Source organism: Papilio xuthus, unplaced genomic scaffold (assembly GCF_000836235.2).
Source record: "Papilio xuthus unplaced genomic scaffold, Pxut_1.1 DF825946.1, whole genome shotgun sequence".
NCBI classification, from domain to species: Eukaryota; Metazoa; Arthropoda; class Insecta; order Lepidoptera; family Papilionidae; genus Papilio; species Papilio xuthus.
Window position 1 is genome coordinate 1,555,434 of NW_013532703.1, and position 16,449 is coordinate 1,571,882.

General features: G+C 31.5%; 1 protein-coding gene across 3 annotated transcripts in view; it reads left to right on the top strand.

Moving 5' to 3' along the window:
• vlc (disks large-associated protein 2) overlaps window positions 1-16,449 on the top strand; it is a 29,939-nt gene that overhangs the window by 3,555 nt on the left and 9,935 nt on the right. Inside the window, exon 1 of one of the 3 annotated variants that reach the window (XM_013321188.1) lies at window positions 4,463-4,973. The exons of 1 other annotated variant lie outside the window; for it this stretch is intronic. In XM_013321188.1, coding sequence (XP_013176642.1) covers window positions 4,909-4,973 — 65 coding nt within the window. In that variant the 5' untranslated portion in view covers window positions 4,463-4,908. Of the gene's footprint in view, window positions 1-4,462; window positions 4,974-10,080; window positions 10,379-16,449 lie in introns of those variants that run through there. One more of the 3 variants, XM_013321190.1, reaches the window with a different exon arrangement.

A 16,449-nucleotide genomic window follows, 5' to 3' on the forward strand; every position in this document is an offset into this window, starting at 1 on the left:
ACTTGTTTCCTTTTTGTAGACATAGTCCTGCCGTCTATTGCTAGCATTGCATTTCTATTTCGTTTCATCAATAAAAGGACAAAAAGACATCGGTCGTCGATCCTTTGATTTTGGCTGAGATCCAAATTGTTGCTTTCAGCGAATATTTGTGTCCTCAAATCATATTATTTTTTTTACAAGTATCGTTAGAATTTGATTGTAAATTTATATGATATTACGACTGAAAATTAAATTTTATTTATGTTATAATATGTTTTCATTAAAAAAAAATTCTCATGCGAAATTTCTATATGCAGAATTTTTTGTTAAATATGCACAAGAATTTAAGGTGCATTTTCAAACGGCAATCTCGTGCATAAAAACAATATTGCGAATAAAGTCCTGCCTAACTAATGTGTACTTACGAAGCAGGATGCCTAAGTGCGGAGGATGCGTTAAGCTAATAAGTAAATTTCATCGTCCGACGCTTCGCCAGTTCACGACTGAAATAATTATAAAGGGGTGTACACACATTTAGAATTACTCAAGTTTTATAGTAACCGTCTTAAGTTTGTAACAAAGATTGGGTAACTTTAAAAATAGTAACCCATTGAATAACTTTCCAAACCAAATGTTAAATCAATTAGTGATTGTGTGGACTGAAGTGCCTTTTAATTCGTAATCTTTAGCAGATTATCGTAGGGATATAGAAAACGGTTCAAATTAAATTAGTAATCAGAGCAGATATTAGAAACAAAGCAACATTTGATAAGAGATGTTGCTAATCGAAAAGTTAAAAATGTATGAAAGTATTTATTCTATACATTTTGACAAATTTTGTTAATTCTCATAACGATAACGATAATCGAAAGTTACATTGCCTAGACTGTAAAGATACCTAAAAGTTATTACAGTACGCATTTATTACCACGAGGTAACTACAATTTAATTGGGTGTCCTTCATCATTTGGGCTTATTGAGCTTTTTAATATATGATTGTCGTAGCATTTGTTCTTCGTCAGAAATATTTTATCATTGTACTTACGTGTAAACCAAGCTTTATGAGAAACATACGAGACCACGGCCCACGAGATTTGCTACCGTTATTTATGTTACAATAAAAGTAACAGTGTACCCTCGCCTTTACATATACCGTGTATTTTTAGAAGAACAACTTGTTAACATGTACTTTGAATGTTTGAAATGTCCCCACAACGGTGAATCTTCAGTCACCACAAAAAACCATCCCCCTCATTTTCGGAAAGTTGTTTCTTGGTTATAAACATGATGAACTTTGTTCCTTTTAGGTTGGCATTTTTGAATTATCTCCCCTTTCCTTTCTACTACGTCAAAGCGTGGATCGGGCTTTATATTTTTTTGTCTTAAACATCCCGCTGACATGAACAGTATATCCTTTTCTCATTTTTAGACAAATGTCATTAACTTTAGAAGAAAAATTACTACCTAGAGTCAACTAAAGAATTACTGCTGCACACAGAGTGGTTAAGTGTTCACTAATCACTAAGAAAGTCTCATTTTGATTTAGTATCAAAAATCTACATTAAGTGAGTGTTACTTTTAAAACAACTTGCGAAATATTTTTAAATGTCATTGCTCTATTACGCAAAGAAATATTTTAGCATACATTATGTTATGTTGTTAACGCATATCTGCCTTTCTTTACCTTAGTTGTGAATACGAAATTCTCAAGTGAAGACCTTGGCTTTGTTTCACAATGTTGTCATCATATGTAAATTGTAAAACTGAAATTTATTCTTGCTAAGTCAATACATTTCTAAGTGTGAATATAGTGTACTAAAGATTCTCCTTTTTTAGTATGATTAATTATTTGAAATATGTTTAAAATGCTTTTTTTATTATATATTGTGTATCAGAAAACCCGTGAATAATCTCTTCAGTACTGCTTCATCCACGAAACATAATATTTAGGCTTCACTTAATAAGCTTTGTCTAATTAGATTTATTAATTTTAACGCTATTATAGTTTTGGTTATTTTTACCGGCTTTTATGGAAAACTTACTTTTAGCAAAACAAACACTAATCGTGTAAAAAACCTATGCTCGTGCCTCGTAGTAATTCTCGTAAAATTTTAAAGGTTGAAGCTTTCATATCTTCTTCATAGATGTCGCTGTCTCATAATTACCTTACGACATTCTCGCGATTTTGATCTTTTTATTTTGATAATTATAATTTTTGACTTAAGTATTACATGTATCGTACTAATAATAATAATAAAAACAATGTTATTTAAATCAATCTTAATTAATGATATTAAAAATAATTGTGTGTACACGTGTGCAGTTTTGTAACGCATCAAACGCTTTCATCGAAATCTATAATTAACTTTCCCGTTCCTGAATATCCGAGTTACGGGAAAGCTTGATTTTTCATGAAACATCTCTGGTTAGTAACCGCGTCATTTTTCTGATAGACTGACGTATACAGGACTCGATTCGCGGGCTCGTTTATTTATTGGTGAAGTTCTTTTTTTAAATTTTAAGTACATCGCGCGTTCGAAATTAAGACGTTCCGTTTTACAAAATTTCACTGTGAATAAATGAACAATGCAGTATTGTTTAATTAAAGCGTTGCAACGTTGTTAAATAGATTAGAGTCAACCTTTCTTTGACAAAAACTAAAAAAAAAATCTTATCTTTTCGTTAACAACATTTTCCTCGCGTCAATTATATTATAATACGAAAGATTTCTTAAGTATCACTACAAAATTCAAACGACATTCAAAATTTTGTACATTCTTTTTATAAATGTCAATATCGAGCAATAATTTTGATAATCCGTTGCATATAATGGTCAGGTTAGGTTTCATATTGTCCTGGTATTCCCCAAAGTGTTATGTCGTATATTCAGACTTGTTTATTTTAATTAAGAAAGATAAATGACCGTTGTGTTACAGTTAGTAAATTCATATTAGACGCCACAATGTCTACTTATATTTTGCTGTTTTCGTAATGTTTGCAACTTATTTTCATATTTCCTCATTCTTATCTGGGTAGCTGTGTCTGGCAGACGCCCAAATAGTGTTAGTGGTTGCATCACACACAAGTGACGTGATTTTTGTTTGTATTCAGTTAACGATAACAATTTCAGATTATTCTAAAATAACATTGTACTCAAAAATTTTAAAAATCAATATATTTTATAGGTATATAATATTTACTTAAACGTTAAACGTCATAGTAGAAATAGAAAAAATCAATAAAAACTTTTTGCTGGAAATTGATGTTGAATGTCGAATCTTTAAAGTATATCTAGTTTAGGGTTTAATCAAAAGCTATTATATTAAAAGATATTATAAATAAACATCATAAGGTCACAGGTGCCTTAAGCGCTTAAATGCAGGCAGAGATCCGATCACCGGTGACCGGAGTGGCGTTTAACGCGTTAATACGTTTTATAAAACCCACTTCTTCCTCACACTGTACCTAAAGTACATAATTTTAACACACCCTTGCAATGTAGTATGAACCAAAACTTTAATTAGTCGATCTGAACTTTAGATCACCTTTACTAGTACTTATTATTGCTTTATTATATTGTCTATTACAATTTTTTATTTCAATACCAAATGTTATTGCTAACTACTTGGTAAGATACAGGTCCAGGTCAATGACCTATAAAATCTCAATAGACCGTCCATGACTCTTAATTTTAGATACGTCTTTAGAAAATAAGTAATAAAACGGATATGGTGGCTTCTAGCGAGACTTGTCTGTATTATCCGAGAATCATTGGGTGACTCAGAGCAATTCTATATTTACTAACATCTATTGCGGTTTTCTCTATTTTCACAACACGCTGAGACACGAGTAATTAATTTATAAAGTCTTATGATAGGGAATGATAGAAAACAAAGCTGTTTACGATAGTTTGGTAAATGCTGTCGATTTCTAAAGCCTGGTCAAAATTAAATCATGCAATATTATAATATTCTTCGTATAAAAAATGACAGTGTCATGAACATGGTTAAGGATTGTAAATCGAAAATATCATAAACAAATCTTTTTAAATATAAGACCTTTTAAGTTGCCCTTCTGATAGAAATTGTTAGTACTTTCTATTGTATGTCGTACATTTGAAAAAGTCATTAGTTCAGTATTAGATATTTTAAATTAATTATTCACTAGGGTAAAAGAAGATGATGATTTCTCTAATATTCCTTTATGACTGCCAAAAATAAAATGTCCCTTTAATCTCTGGTAACTCTTGCAGATACGAGGCGCGTAGACGGAAATAAACAAAGCATAGATATATCTACATACAAACGCTGCATTTCTCGCAATGTGCATCCAAAGCTTCTTTTTTCAGCTTCTAATTCGGGACGTGGCCGCGCCAGTCTCGGCGTGCTCAGCACACATCGTGCACACTTACTTTAATTCGAGGATATATTTTCTTTTTATTCATCTAATTTATCTGTTGCCAGTACTTGTACGTAAACAACACCTATACAACCTTTTCCTTGTGTGCTAATTAAAATAAAAGTCAAGCTTCATTTTTCTTAATAGTGTTTTATGGCGTGTTTTAGGTTATTAAATTTGTGTTCACCCAATAGTTTTTATAATGTTAACATGTGGCTAAGCTTAGTGATTAATTGTGTTATTTAATTTTAAATGTTCTTAATTTAAATAGAGCCCAATCATAGAGTCCTGTATCGGCCAGAGACATTGCGTTCCAAATTTATCTCGTAGAACAGCGCTATGTTGTAATGAACAAAAAAAAATGAGTGCGAAGAACTGATACATCTAAAGTGGTGCTTAAATTAATACAAAAGACAGTGCTATTATTTTGTACGGATTTATCAAGAAATTGTAAGGAAGTTATTAGATTTGTTTTACAGTTTTATTAAATAAATAGTTATATGGTAATAATTATAATAAATACGAAGCAAAATGGGAAAAAAGAAGAAACAGAACGGGAAAAAAGGCGGCAATAGATTTTTTCGCTGGATGAGAAGGTATGCATTTGTTACTATTGAATTAAAAATGAATTAACTATAATAATAATTTTAAAAATGTTATAATAATACAACGTTACTACATCGCACGTTCAGTATTCTTTAACTTAAGTTATATTAACAATAATTTGTACTAACTTCAAAACGCATGTTCGTGTGAAAATAATCAAAGCAATAAAACCGACACGTAATCCCTATCAATCTTCTTACAGAAAAAAAGCAAATAATAGAATGTTTTCGATAGTTATTGGCAGTGGAAACTCAGGGTTAAATGCTACAGGATATGATTGCTTCATAAATAAGCGTTGCTATAAGTTCATCTAATCGTATCAATAGTTTTTTTACAACCATTGTTGGCGTACAAGCATCAAAGGGCATAAGTAAAAAATAAAAAGCTACTAAATAATTGAGGTGAATGGCATAGTTATGGGACTGTTATCCATAAAATTTAAAACAAAGTTTTTGGAATTTAAAACACTTCTTTACAACTCTTTTAATATTTAAAATAGTTTTAGTTCAGGTCAACTTAACTTAGATGTTTATTCGAAAGCGAATATGTGAAATTACATATATACGCAAATCATACCTTGGTAGTAAATCTAATCAACAAATGTCAGAAGTTGTCATATGTTTATTTTCAGTATTGTTTCTCTTTGATCTAGCGATAAAGTGTTACAAAATATGTTTATTGTAGATAATTGAAGCTATCAGCAGCAGTGTTGCACTGACACTCAAGGACGTAATTTAAATTGCACTCTATTGTTTGTATATGCCACCCCATATTGGCGCGAAAATTTACGTCATCGCTGTAATATACTTAAAATAAAGCTACCACATTCTGAGAGTAATAACTCTAAGTGAAAACTTTTTGATTCTTATGATCGTAGCCTCATATCCAATTTACAAAGTAACAACCGGTAATGTTACTTTCTCTTATAATTTAAATAAAATTTAAAAAACAAATCATAAAAGTCAACGATAAAAACAAATCAACTCATTGGTTTTTATTCAAATGCGTTTCATTTGTTTTTTCATTGCTTTAACATAAATGTAATACGATGTAAAATACTTGTACTAAAAGAAACGTCTTTCAATGTTCTCATTTAATCGACAATGTTGCCACTTCAAAAAAATTGCGAATGTTTCTTGGCCATCTGCCATATGGAATACACCAGACCTTTGTTATGCATACGTTTTTTGGTACTCGTAAATGCAAGTGTGCGTTGTTTTAAAAGGTTTTTTTTACTTTTTTCGAACCTGAGCCGTTTCAAATTATACCAATATGTAATAAAAGGTTAAATAACCGTAGTAATTGTACCTTTCTAGCTCGTTATTAGTTACAATATAGTGTGAAAAGCAAATTGCAATTTTATTCCACTAATGCGATGTTTAAAGTAATTAAAAGCATTTCGGAGATATTTATATGTAGAAAATAATTTATTGCACGATTATTTTGATTATAAAAATTTTATTCTTGCCATTATATTGATTACAATTCATCATACTATTATAATAAGAAAATTACATTCAGTAATTTTTTTGGTCAATATTTTTTTAAAGCACACCAATGAGAACTACTTCGTTAGTAATCTTATAACCGACGTCAGTACGTGAACTCTTCACTGTACACAACGGTAGAACAAAACATAAAATTGGACTGTTTCCGGGTTAAAAGCCCTATCTGTATAGATTGCATTCAGGTGCTTTACCTCTCTTTTTTCTGCGTGTGTATGTCATATTCTTCTTCACAAACGTAAAAGTTTATCTGAAGAGATCTTTACCTTTCTTTTAGTTATTATGCTGTGCAGTTGCAAAAGGTGATCTTTATTTTTAATTTCGTTATATCTTCCCTGAAGTTTTCTATACGTTTTTTATTATCTTTATGTAAGTGTGAATCAAATGTTTTTAATTTGTGATCGAGAGAAAGCCGTTATTTCTCAATCGTTTTATTGTCTCTACTTTCTCTATTAGTTTCGATTCTTCATATCAATGCTATTGTTATGTCATATATGTTGCACTTAACATCTCTTACCAAAGTACCTTTTTCATTGAGTCTATTTCGTAATTGTCGTATATAAAATTTATAAGCTCGTTAAGTAAGGTTGTGGGTTTGCAAAAATATTGCAGTTTCGCAATGCTCCCACGTACAATCTAATTTAATCCACCCAATGTCAAATTTATGTATGCTTTATTCAAATATTTTCGTATTATGCGGACATATTCCAAGATAGATTTTCTTTTTTTTTTCATGTATGGTTACTAGTTACTTTTTTATTATACTGAATACACATTTCGTGTGAAATCAATCAGGACAAAGAGCAATCAATATTTCCGATGGCAACCAGCTGCGTTGCCAGATTGCGAACACCGCGCCATGTGTGAATCTTGTCTCTTCACTGCCAATTTACAGCTGTCGTTCCCGACATTTGCAATTATAACATGTCCTTTTTAATTATGGCCTGACTGTCAAAAGCAGAATGAACCAATGAGTTTCTGTTCTTCGAATTCTGATTAGCAAGAATCACTTTGCAAATGTCATCGCGTGTTGTTCGTAATTGTGTTACGTTTATCTTTGCCCACTCATGAAATGTATCTTCACATAGAAGAAAAAAGCGACTTATTGGAGATTTAGAATTAAGAACTTTAGCTTAACATTGATTAAAGTAAATGAATCGATAGGGACTTCATTTATATGATCTATTTAATTGGCTCTATAATTGTTGTTTTAACGAAAGTACTATTCATCATCAGCTCACTATACGTCCCCACCGAGGGGCTCGGAGCCTACCCTAAGTTAAGGATGATTAGGCCATAGTCAACCACGCTGGCCAAGAGCGGGTTGGTTGACTTCACACATATCATTGAATTTCATCTCATATATGTGCAGGTTGCATCACGATGTTTTCCTTCACCGTAAGAACGTCGGATAAATGTACATATGTAAATCGGAAATCGAAAAACATATTGGTACATGGCGGGATTCGAACCGGGGACCTGCATATTGCAAGTCAAGTGCTTAACCCCTGAGCCATCGACGCTCTACAAAAAGTAAAGTAAAGTACTATTACCAGTTACAAATAGTTACATGTCTTGCAAAACACTTTTACGTAAAACAAAGGAATGCAGATTCTATTCATATATTTTGGTGAGGTAACGTCAATCATGTTTGAAATCAGTGAACCGACTCGATAATTGTTCATAATTCATTTAACTCGATTAACAAAATGCACGGACCGTGAATGCATCAAGCACGCGACTTTCAAACTGCCATCTCGATAATTGACGCGTGTAATTGCTAATGGCTTTTCAAGGAAATGGGAAAACTGATTGCTATGTCTGGTACGTCGAAAGTGATCGATTTATCGAAGTAAATACCAGAGCACAGAGGTTAATACATCAGTAAATCCTCTTTTTAATTAGATTTTTTAAACACTACCACATGACAATGACCACCAAAATTAATTCTCGGTCAAACGTACTCAAGGTTCATATTGATTTGTTATCTTTATTTACGAAATTTAATAATAGTATTCTATATTTTATCAACGGCATACAGTAGGCGGTAAAATTGGTATACAAGGTCTTCTGATAAAATAGATAAAATGACTGATATTTGATATTTCTGTTCCATAAGATAGGCATTGTTTTGGGGCATATCGGTTCGGAAACCTTTCGTTCCATGGGCATTAATAAAAGGGTATTTTTGTGGTTAGAGATTTTAAAAACAAAAAAAAAATATTTAATTTATGTCCATGATAAAGTTACCATGGTTATTCGTAACGAGCTGGGAATATAGATAATTGTGGTATATTCAATATATAATGACCGGTTGATCCGTTGTTATAAACAATCCCAGTATTCATATAAAACGGATGCCGTGTTAACGTAAATGAAACAATGAGTATGACATAAGGCGTATAATTGACTATTGTGATTTCTGAAATGATATCCGGCCATTCAAAACATTTTGTAATTATTCTTTATTATGCAAATAAGCAGGAACGCCGAGTATGCACAAATATTGGTACTCATCAACCGTGTAGCATATGAAATTATTCAAACTTTCGTGAGACATTATAATAAACTTACATAAAAACTTAAATAAGCGAGCGACGGGCCGCGTCCGCGAAATAATACCAGTCCCACTCACCCTGATTAAGGGCCCCTGATGGGTTCGAAACTAGTCAGTGCCGCCACCGGACGAATATACGTGCAGCATATGATCTAGAAACATAATTAATTCTATTATTTCATACTATACGATGATATATGTATTTTTATCGTAATCAGCGTTGATATATTGCTAGTTTTTTTTGTATGGTTTCAATTAAATAAAGTTGCGTTACTCTGCTTCCTAAATCTAATCATTTTGCATGACCTTCTCAAAGATTCTTTAATAGTTTATTTTATAATAGAGCATAGCAACCTAATTGTTTGAATTTATTCAGGATATCAAGACAATTGATGTTTCAAATTCAAATGAACTTGTATATAGTTAGCTTACATAAACAGTGACGCTCAGTAACGTTGATAATCATAATGTTGAAATTAAACTACAGTTCACTTGTCTTTTAATACAAAACTGTTTAGGTAGAGTTAACAATCGCATTTACCCCACCTTATAGATAAAATAGACTAACCTTCTTTTACATCCTATTTTTAATAGGTTTGTTTTTTCCTCAGTTTGCAAACTTCTTAAGATTTTATTATAAAAAGTGAAAGATGTGATACAGATGTGCAATAAAAATATACGAACTAAGAAAACATGTGTGTTGTATACATCATACGTTTCCTATAGCACGTGCCATCACATACGTACGTCGAATCGAAACATAAACAACTACGGGCACAGTCAATGCGTCTGGGTCGGGCCCCCTCCTTCTTTTAACCTCCCACCACTTAAACTTTCAACTGAATTTGAGCGCGCCCCGTTGCCATGTAGCTCGTCCATTACGGCGCGGAAACCTGTCAGTCGAATTTAAAGTGGATTTAAAGAACGCATTGGACACCGTTGTTCACGTTTTGAACGGTTAAGTTACAGTTTGTAGTATAGTTTGATGGTTAATTTGAAGCAATTTGAGTCCACGTCATACGGTCGTATCGCCCACGGGAATGTAGACGTGTGTCTGTCGGTTTAAGTCCCGTGACGAAGAGAAATTACAGGGCGTACCTCATGGTACACTTTTAGGTCCAATTTATTTACTGTATGTTTTATTACGATAACAATCAACAAGTATTGCTCGAGTCTAATGTCAATGAACTCTCCACGAAACAAGTGCATTTTCTCTTACGTCTACTTAATATTGACAGGAAAATTAAAATGAGAAAAACTTTTCTAAAGTGAAAAAACTTTGAAAATAATGAGTGTAGTGAATTGTTAAACATTGAAAAAGTTTTAAAAATGTGTAAGTAATTTTTATTATTAATTATTAAAATAATTTCAACTTTATTAAATGCGATATATTATTATGTGGAAGGAAATTATTTTTTTTTCTTGCATTTAGATATCGACAATTGAACCTTGACAATGTTAATGACTAAGCTAAAGAAAAAGATTAAGTGGGTCGATTCTTTCTTCATATAAAATATATTTTATGTCCCTTGGAATAAGGTTCAGATTAACGTTTCTATGCAATTGATGAATCATAATCGTCTATGAAGAATGCATTCCTCGGTTTAAATAAATTTCTGTTTTTAAAAACAGTGTGTATACTAAAGTAGATTTTTTTAATCTATGATGTTTTTTTTCTCTTAGGAAAGAGATTAGTGGCCTCAGGACTTTTGTAGGATAAATAATTTTACTGTAAATGATTTTATTCATAGTTAAAACAGTTGAAAATATATTAATTTACTATACTTTATAGTCGTATTTTTATATGAATCGATTAGAAAATTGCCTATCTTTAGTTCTCTTTTCTTTCTCTTTTACTTGTTACGTTTTGCCTTACTTTCTAGGCATGGGTTTATATGATTACTAGCGGACCCGACAGACGTTGTCCTGTCTACACGTCTTTAATTTGAATAAATTAATATGAAGTTAATATTTGATGAAAATTGTGAATCTAAACCATTCCCAGATCCCCTTGAACACACACAAAAAATGTCATCAAAATCGGTCCAGTCGTTTGAGAGAAGTTCAGTGACATACACACTCACAGAAGAATTATATATATAAAGATTATACCATCAAACATTTAGTTATTCCCTTAAAATTAAAAACGTGTTTCCTATTTAATTTCTGTATTAATTTCCTTGTAAATGTTTGACTATTCCTCAAGGGAAATATATTAATGTAAGAATAGCTGTATTTGGTGTATTATTACCACACGAAAGCACGCCATGTTTTATATTTTGCCCCCCATTGTTCCTTGACTGACTACTGAATGGATGTGACGGGACAATGTGACAATACTGGGCGTGAAACAAAAAGATAGACCAGTCTTTTTATTACCCAGACAATTACGTAAATGCTTTTTTCATGTCTATTACACATTCATATATGTAACGACTAGCTATCACCGCGACTCCGTCCGCGCGGAATTAAATAAAAAGTTAATTAATAGCCTATGTGTTCTTCCAGACTATGTTCTACATCTATGTCAAATTATAGCGATATCCGTTAAACCGTTTCGGAGCTGCCTTCAAACATCCATCGATCTAAACATGCTTATTTGGATTCCAGGCTTGTTAAGTTAGTTACTTTTGTATTCGCATGAAACAATAAAAATTCCAATCGTTAAGAAATAGAAACTACACCGACATCTCCGCAAGTTTTAAATAAACAAATTAAATTCTAATTAATGCGGTGACGTACTTTCTATTTAGTTTTCAAGAATAGAAAGACATGGAACTTATGCAATATCTTTTGTTTTAAAATTGTTACTACCTATGAGTTTCTGAGACCGAAATGTTCGTTTAAAACATATTGTTATCTCTGTGTTGTCAAACGAAGATTTTGATCTCAGAAAATCACGGTACATCACTCCAATAGTGGCAAAGTAACATTTGAAATCCGGATTTTTTCTCACGGTCTGAACAAGACGTAGTGTGAAAAGCATTTATGAAATCTTAACTTATAGTTCTTATTGGTCGTATGAATTTATAACTCTGTTTTATTCTATTGAATTTATTCATAGCTTAAAATTGCTAAATTTCAAGTCAACCAAAGACAAAAATCTATGTCAAGGAATTTCTCACGATTTTATATCAGTGGGAAAGTGTGAAATCTTTCGTTTACATTTGTCCGCAGTTGTTTATACTTTGAGATAGATTTACTAACCTGTAACAATGAGATGAATATAATTCCAGTGTTTAATAAGCGAAGATTATGTTATACCTTTTATTATTAAAAGTCAGTTTAGTCTTACTAATATTGTAAATGCGAATGCTTAAATAAATAGATCGATGGATGGATATTTGTTAGAAGGTATCTCTGTGAAATTTGGTGTAGATGTAGAACATAGTCTGGAAAAACACATAGGTTAATTAAGTTTTATTGAATCCCGCGCTGACGGAGTCGTAGATAAAAGTTAACTGGACTACTGCCATATTTAGAGTTTACGTTAAGAGTCTCTCTTAGTGATAGCGAATCGCGTGAGGCAGTTAATATTTGTACTAATTGATTAAAATTTTCTACCTAGAGTTATTATATTTAAAAAAAAACTATTGTCATAATCTTGGATCCATGTCTGAATATTATCTTTATTAAGAAAAAACTAACTTAAAGAATTAGTGTAGTGTAAACAACATTTAAGCGGAACTTTCGTCTATAACGAATGTGTTAATAGTTCGTTGAACCTTCGTAACATCTTCGCAACTTTATCACTGCTTCATGGTAACTCATTGCGCAACTCATAGTTGCAAAATACAACTGCTTTTGTAAGTTTGTCTTTAGTTTGTAGAAATTTAATTATTATGTCTCCTTATGTTCATAGGCAATAACTGTTTCGTTCACCTTTATTTAAAATACAACACATTAAATTTTAAATTATTAATCGTACATATTTATGTATTTGAATGAATAAGTAATATGACATAGACTACAAATTGACACAATAAAACAAGTCTAGTCTAGTAGGTATCTAGCCGAGTAAAGCCACGGTATTATTACTATTACAAAATAACAATCACGTAATAATATCTCATGTATTAAACAAATAGTAATAATATACCGGATCTGCAATAATTCGCTTTCCGTTTGCTAGAAACTGTCAACTGTTGTTTACTTTCTAATGTATTCTGTTACAACTGTAGCAAGTTTTTGCTACAATTTTGCACCGCGCCGTCTGGAAACTGAATACCCCGACAATGTTTCTAACCGGACATAAACAAGAATTAATAATTTAGTGTGAATCTAAATCATTTTATAAGAGAACCTAACACAAATAATTCTTATTTAAGATTAATAATATGATTAATTTATGACTATTTGTATTGTATTATATTGTTACATATTAGCTGTCAGCCGTGAATTATTTCGTACAGAAATAAAAATAGACTTAATCAGTAGCCTATGTGTTCTTCCAGACTATGATCTATCCGTGCAGCCATTGTGGAGATACCTTCTAAGAAACATCCATCTATCAATCCAAATATTCGCATTTATAATATTATAAAAGTAAAAAGTAAGATTGTTTGGTTTATTTTGTTGATGTATATAGCTAAAAATATTTTGTTTAAATATATAATTTTTTATTTATTCCTCTCAAGTAGAATTGACGACAAGCCGTCGTTCGACATTACATTAATTCTAAACATTAAGGTTTATAAAACCTTGTGCGATCTGTCCCTTTTGAGTGAGATAATGCCAGCCAGATGATTATTAATATAATTAATTGAGATTGATGGATTTTTCTACCATCCCTTTGCAACTTCGTAAACTTCGAACGACCAATCTCGTCCCGGAAATCAAAATATTTTACGCTCCAAATCGATTATCAATTTGTCACAGATAAAAAACACGCTACGTTTTTATGGTATAGGTAATCGGACAGACGTAATAAAATTTTATTTAAAAAAAATACTTTATGAATTTTGAATTTCGAAATGGAAATGAATGTTTTTTTTATAATGAGCATTTAATTCAAACAGTAAAATGTACATCGAATCAAGATCGTATCCTTCCAAGTAATTATAAACTTCAACAATTTCAATGGATTATCTATAATCATTCTGACGTGACGATCGTGATACGATTCTATAAACGAAAACAATAAAGAAAATCGATTTTAATTGTAACGGGCTCGAATCATTTATCGAATGAAGTGAATCGACTTTTTCTCGTTACACAAGTCATTTAAAGACGTAAGTAACTAGAGTAATGGATTCAGTGCTGTTGTAAAAAAAATGTTGCATGCTTGAATCGTGAATTTACATTGTTTAGTATTTGCAAATGTACTTTGCATTCGCGATTTTATCTTGTACATACATGCTCTAGTTATCTGTAATAATTGAAAATATATATATGCGTCGTATAATATAAATATACCACATCTAAAACATCCTTGTAACAGGCCTGCCACAGACTAAATGAGATGTGTGTTTTACTATTTACTTCTGCATAAAATAAATTATCTACAAACAGTTCATATCGATATCGATAATAAGTAATGAAACGACACTAAGACAAGATTATCTAACGTACCGTATTATTGGAAACTATTATTGTAATTGTGTTTATACTCTATCTTACTATAATAATATTATAAATGCGAAAATTTTGATGGATGGATGTTTGTTTGTAGAAAACCTCCGGAAAGGCTCAATGGTTTTGGATGAAATTTAGGAAATATGTAGAACATAGTCTGGTAAAACACAATAGGCTGCTAATTATTATTTTTTATTTAATTCAATGCGAACGGAGTTGCGAGCGACAGCTAATAAATTATAAAACAAAACTTAGACCAGACTATCTAACGTACCGTACTAGATACCTTCATTGCAATTGTATCGATTTTTTAAATCTTTTTTATCTGCATGTAAAGCATCTATCAAATGTAAAAAAAAAACATTAACTGGCTATATGGAGCAACAGATACATCTTTCTCTGAAACCGTTAGCCTGAAATCCGTGGCCGGAGCTAACACGATGACAGAAATAATGGCTGAACCAATGAAGCACATAGATCCGTTCGTGCAGTTAAATAGATGTACTAGTGATGTACTGCTCCAAATATCGATAAATAAATTTCCTCGGATTTTTTATTATTTGTTTAAATACATAATTTGATTGACGATAATTTATAGAATCTGATAACAATTGTGTTTTAGTTATACTTCATATTGTATAACTTAATATTGTGTTATAAAAGCTTGGTTTTATATAATTCTGCTGATGCTCTTCTTTAAATGCAATGACGCTTTTTAAATAACATATTTGTATTCATATATGAACTTATTTTTTAATTACTTTAAAAATAAAAGTAACGTAATATTTTTATAAAATATTAATTTATCGATATCGATGTTGTGCAGTACTGCACTACTTTGATTGGTCTAAAGAGCAAATTGCCTCACAGTACGCTGTAGATTACTGACAAACGGATCAACGGTCTGTTATACAGCTACAGTTGGAAAAAATAATTCGATTTAATAGTAACAGAACACGAAACATTCTATTATTAGTAATGTTTATTATTTGAAAATCGCGTGTAAGCTCGTTTAAAAATAATAAATTTATTTCCTGACCTTATTAACGTCGGTAGTTTTAATTACTTATGTATGGACTATATTGAATTATTTATAAAACGGCTAAAACTTAGTTAAAGTGAGTTTATAATAATGTTTAAGGCCAGCCAAAATAATTGTATTTCTATTTTTTACGCTTTTTTAATAGTCTTGATTATGATTTGGCCTTCTAATAGGTCACATTTCAAATTATCACTGACTAGCTGTCGCTCGCGACTCCGTCCGCGCAGAATTAAAAACTTAATGAGTAGCCTATGTCTTCTTTCAGACTCTGTACTGCATCTGTGCTAAATTTCATTAAGATCCGTCGAGCTGTTCCGGATATACCTTCATGCATACCATTCATCCATATAAACATTCGCATTTATAATTTTAGTAAGATTGGTTAGCAGTAAGTAATTAGTGGCGGTTTCGTTTTCCTGTTGAACCCCATCCTCCTTTTGAGCTTCATGTGATTAATTGACGCTCTTTTATCAAAAGAGAATGAGTAATATGTAATATCCCAAAGAACGACTAAGCCAGAAATTTAAAAAAACAAAGTAGGTACCTATTTATTCCTCTTTTTTAATATAAAGCGGCATTCATGGCCTACATTTCAATTTAATTGCTCGACTCAAAAGCTCTTATGTGACGGTACTGAATCACTTTGCCTATAACTACTTCAACTCGTTAACCTACACAGACTCTAATTGGTTAATATTTACCATAGAAGACTCTTACTAAGTTACGAACATAAAATTGAAGGTTCCAGTCTAGTAGGGTACAGTCAGAAGTAGCAAATACTTCTTTAA